This window comes from Choristoneura fumiferana, chromosome 15, assembly GCF_025370935.1.
Source record: "Choristoneura fumiferana chromosome 15, NRCan_CFum_1, whole genome shotgun sequence".
NCBI classification, from domain to species: Eukaryota; Metazoa; Arthropoda; class Insecta; order Lepidoptera; family Tortricidae; genus Choristoneura; species Choristoneura fumiferana.
This window is the reverse complement of record NC_133486.1, coordinates 3032639-3037709: the sequence shown is the minus strand read 5'-3', so window position 1 is coordinate 3037709 and position 5071 is coordinate 3032639. Positions and strand designations below refer to the sequence as shown.

Sequence of the window (5071 nt, the reverse complement as noted above, 5' to 3'; positions counted from 1 at the left end):
TCCTTGAAACACTTCTACACGAAGCCACAACAACCACACTTCAGCCCGTGTCTTAGCACCTCCGTGGAGGAAATGCAGACTTGCTTAGCGCCGCCTGGGTCACGCTGTCTACTCCACGAAGGCGCAAGACTTTGGACACCACAGCGATCACTCAATTCCGGAAGACACTACGTGAGTCGCTCCACGTCACACACACCACAATACCCCACAAAAACAGAAAATAATTCCCACTTAGGAACACAACTACTCTTCAACCATCCATCAAAATGGCTGCTCACCCAAAACGCGGCCTCATGCTCGTAGAGCTGTCACTGTTGCCATGTACGATTTTTTTTTGAAGGACATCACTAGTCAAAATCCAAATATTTATTTTCCAAAACCAACCATTAAGAGAAAATAATTATTTAATCCATATTCCTGTAAACGATCTACACAAACGGAGATTAATTTAAATGTCCTTAAGTCAAATGAAAAAACGCCGAATTATGAGATGGACAGAAAAAACATTGACTCGAAAACTCTTGCTGTCACCTGTCAAAATGACAACCTTACACATACGGTGAAACGATTATGAATCAAGCTATTGTGAAAGATTTGCAAAAAATATTTGAAGAAGAGGAAGAAGATGATGATCTGTTGCTTTGTATTTACTGATGATGATAAATTTCGAGAATATTGTCGTTTTAACAAAAGACAATTTAATTTCATTTTGTCTCTAGTTTATGAAGAATTGACACCAAAAACTACAAGAAATTGTATAGGTCCTGAAGAGAAACTATTTTTAACACTGAGGTAAGTTGTTTATTCTTTATTAAGAAAATTTAAACTTAAAATCTATAGAAGCTAATCGTATGTTCTGTCATCTTCTGTAAGATCCATAATACGTATTAAGCTTAAGTCCGTAGCTTCAGGTTCAAATTCCATTTGTGATGCTTGTGATATAGGCGAGTACGCTCTGAAGTTATATGTGGACAGCGTATTTTGATTTGTATGCGGAACGGCATCGGCTGATAGTTCGGGCGAATTAAGTTGAATAGCAGGTGTAGATGCTTCAACGTTCAACGATTCATACTTCACGAGAACGTCAAAAATTTCTTTTTTTGCTTTTATTTTCAAACTGGACGGTAATTTTTGTAAAACATTTTTAATGTAGTCTGAAAACATGGCTAGTTCTGGGTCCTCAACATTTCTATTAGCTATAGTTTGTAAAGTTTTTTGGCGCGTTTCTTCTCTTTTCTGCAGAAAAGATATGATCTCATCTTTATTTTGGCGCGTCCGTTTTCTATTGGATCTTGGAAATACTGGGTTTGGGGCCGAAAATGTTCCCGAAGTTTCATGTTCAACTATATTTCTAGTTTCTTCTGGGTTTGGGGCCGAAAATGTTCCCGAAGTTTCATGTTCAACTATATTTCTAGAGTCTCCTGGTGATGATACAGAACCAAAACCTTGGTCAGAAGTTAGACTCTCTTGTGTGGAATCCGTATCTTCAATATTAGATTCTGTTGAACGTTCATTTGGCACTAACTGTAGAAACGTAAGCAGGCGATCATAGGTTCCAAACTTAGATCTACGATTTGGCGCTGCGGACCCAGTTCCAGACTTGCTCTTTTTTTCTGGCGAAAATATGTGTCCTTTATGTTTTTCCACCTTTTTTTACAGTTATCACCTGCAAATAATAAAAAATAACATGAAACTAAAATAACGTCTCAATTTTAGGTTCATCGCGACCGGAGAGAGTTTTGCGTCGCTGTCATTTGTATACCGAATATCGAAATCTTATATATCAAGAGTAATAAGAGACGTTTTGAAAGTATTAAAACAAAAGCTTATGCCAATAGCGATGCCACCTTCTACAAAAAATGATTTTAAAAGAATAGAAAAAGATTTTTGGGAAAAATGGAATATGCCAAACTGCATATCTAGCATAGATGGAAAGCATGTTCGCATCAGAGCTCCACCTAATAGTGGTTCTCTTTATTTTAACTACAAGGACTATTTTTCTATTGTTATGTTGGCTTTAGTGGACGCTAACTATAAGTTTGTGGCTGTAGACGTTGGGTCATATGCGTATTTAGAAGAAAATAGCCGACCACATTACGTCCGCGATGAAAACGAGAATCCTACAGATAATATGATACCTCTGACCCGTACAAGGGGACAAGCAAATGATGGCATACATATCAGAGAACAATTAAAACTCTATTTTAACTCAGAAATTGGTCAAGTAGCCTGGCAACAAAACTATTATTAAATAAAAACCATCTAAAAATACTCGCCTTTTTTATTTAACACCCTCCCAATTTCATCCCAAACTCTGTCCTTTTTTTTCGAATTTTTGTACTCTTCAACACTTAAATCAAACAATAGTGGACCTAAAAATACACATAGTGGACATAAAATTTTCACGTGTTGATCGTGCGATCAGCGCGACACTGCGAGGGGAAGCGCGGCTCGGCCGCTGACGCCTTGCGACAGTGGCGCCGCGGCAGTGACGCCGCGTCAAGTATCGCCGTGTTCGTACACGCCGTCATGTATTTATATAGAACCTTGTACTATCGCTCTGTCGCGGCGATAATAACGCGGCGTTAGTGGCGTCAGTGTCGCTTGGCTCGGAACTTTACTTTAAGGCGGTGGAGTTGGCGGAGAGCGGCCGAAGCGCGCGTGCCGGGGCGGCTGCTGTGCAACCGGCGCCGCCGCAGGAACAACTGTTTAAAATCTCGCAAACACAAGCGCGTATGTAGGTGTGTGTGTAACTTGAGAATACACGCCAGTGCGCTAACAGCAAGCAGTCGTTTCACTCGTCCTTACCTACGTATTTAACAACATTTCACCCCCGAACGGCTTTGGCTCTTATCTTACTCTGGTTTGCCCAAGATCCGGCCCTGAAATTTACAGTTAAGTAGTTATATTTAAATACTTTACCTGCATCGTATTTGACATATTGTGACGTTCGAGTATGTTCTTCTTTATTTGCTGTCAAACAGGTCGTTGCTTGAATAGACCCCGATGGAACAGATTGTGATGATGATGATGATGATTAATGGCCCCTTATGGGGCTACAGTAACTATGGTCTATTGCCACAAATGATGCTTCGCATTGCCGTACACCTGTAACGTACATTAATTTTTCATTACTAACTTCACTATTCATCAAACTTCAAACATTCTTGACCGTTTTACATTGTTCAGCAAAAATATATTAATCAATATTATTATAAATTAATCATCTAAAGCCCGACCAGGAATCTAAAAACTTGTTTGAAAAAAATAAATACTAAGGGACGAACAGGGGCACAAACACCTTGACACAAAAACGATAACGAATGAACGGAAGGAGAAGCTTCAATAGCCGAGTGGAATCTTACAAACGATGATCTTCCTTTCACACAAGCGGGATTGAAAACAGTCTTCAGTGTAAATCGTCCAAAAGCGTGTCGTATAGGGTTCCGTAGCCTTTACGAAAAATATAAGTAGATACTTAATATCTTTCTAAGGATTTAGTATTTCGTACGGCATTTTTTACGTACTTACTTAGGTATATTTTATAGAAAAATTGTCTTTACAGTATAGTGCTACGACATACACTCTCACCTATGTATTCATCCTAGTATAAGTCCATTCAAGATAACATTGGACTCTAGAAGGTCACAGAAGAAGGGGTTCTAAACATTTTTTGTGAAGTTGTAATAATGATGATTAATAATAATATGAAGTCATAATTTCGATTGACGACATCGAGAGAGTTGCGGGAAACCGGTGGATGCAAGTGGGGGGTTGCGTTTGACTCTGATTCGTTGTTTTTCTAAACTTATATTTTTTACGTTAGGTTACACAATTCTAAATTTCATAATATAAATTTACTATTCTCTCACAAACATTTCTATTACGGGCACACAGTCGCTTTTATGTTTCCTGCCTTAATTTCTTGATCAATTTTCTCTAATGAGCTTTGATATGTTTCATATATTTTATTTGCCTCACTAGACTTTGTTTCTAATATAGGTCCCGTTCTTCGACTAGGCCCTATTTTAATTAAATATACCCTTATGTCCTTTAATTGATTATATAATGATTCTAAGGTAATTGCCATAGATATGCATGAAACATAGACGCTGCTGTTTTATTATATTACTGGTTATATACCATGATTATATAACTAATTATTCATTAATTACATTAATTAATTTTTCGAGTTAAGTCCCTTACAAGTATCACTTACAGTTTTGTTTTGGAAGGTCCTTCTTACCGAAAATGTCTTTATATTATACCGCGGAATCACTATCACTTTCCGAACTATTCACTGTATTCACTGTTGTTGCTCATAAAATGTCGCGTATGATGGCATGTTTTCCGTAATTTTTGATTATGTAAAGATGTTTGATGTAGAAATTTTTTTTCTTCTATACGACCTCTGAATACACCCTCGGTTGCGCAGTGGGCATAGGTGTCTGCCCCTGGACGATGGTGGCTGGCTGCCGGAAAAACGATCTTCTCAACGTATGTCGATTTATCTCAGCTGATATCCACTATGATGACATTTCTTGTATTTCGATAAATGATGTAGCATAGCCCCAAAATGATTACCAATGAAATAAACGATAGCATAGTACTTGTAGCCGAAATGTGGTATTTCAATTGTTGTAGGGATGCTTTATTGTCACTCCGCTGCGTTCTGTACTACGACAGTTTCTTCTGTTTTTGATTGTTGCTGGCCCATTTTACTGATTCCAATACTCGCTTTTCTACACACACGTCCAACTCAAAGTCAGTATATGATTGCACTCGACACATTTTGTTTGTCATAGTTCGTACGAAAGTCACTTAGCAATAGTCTTTAAATGGCAACGGTTTTGCGTTTCAACTGCGCGCGGCGTAGCGCCTTTTACGGAAGATGCACTTAGAACAAAGAAATACAGGAATGCTACTGTAGAGCAAATCCCGACAGGCCGAAAATTATAACTTAAATGTGTCCAATTTTTCCTGGATTCGTTGTAGCGTTCGGGAATTATCGATTGCGGCCATTTCGTTATAAAAAAATTTTTTTCACAATTCACTCGCGATCATTATGCAA

At 38.2% G+C, this 5071-nt stretch overlaps 1 protein-coding gene and 1 long non-coding RNA gene across 2 annotated transcripts; one reads left to right on the top strand and one right to left on the bottom strand.

Moving 5' to 3' along the window:
* The first annotated feature begins 618 nt into the window (after window positions 1–618).
* LOC141435446 (uncharacterized) lies at window positions 619–2271 on the top strand. The gene is made up of 2 exons (XM_074098128.1): window positions 619–792; window positions 1717–2271. Exons 1-2 carry the CDS (start codon window positions 626–628, stop codon window positions 2249–2251), a joined length of 702 nt encoding a protein of 233 aa, XP_073954229.1. The 5' UTR covers window positions 619–625; the 3' UTR covers window positions 2252–2271.
* LOC141435448 (uncharacterized) lies at window positions 708–3819 on the bottom strand. The gene is made up of 2 exons (XR_012452170.1): window positions 2277–3819; window positions 708–1666 (listed from the first exon to the last, which is right to left on the bottom strand). It is a non-coding gene; the product is annotated as an uncharacterized lncRNA (long non-coding RNA).
* Between the last annotated feature and the right edge of the window lie 1252 nt (window positions 3820–5071).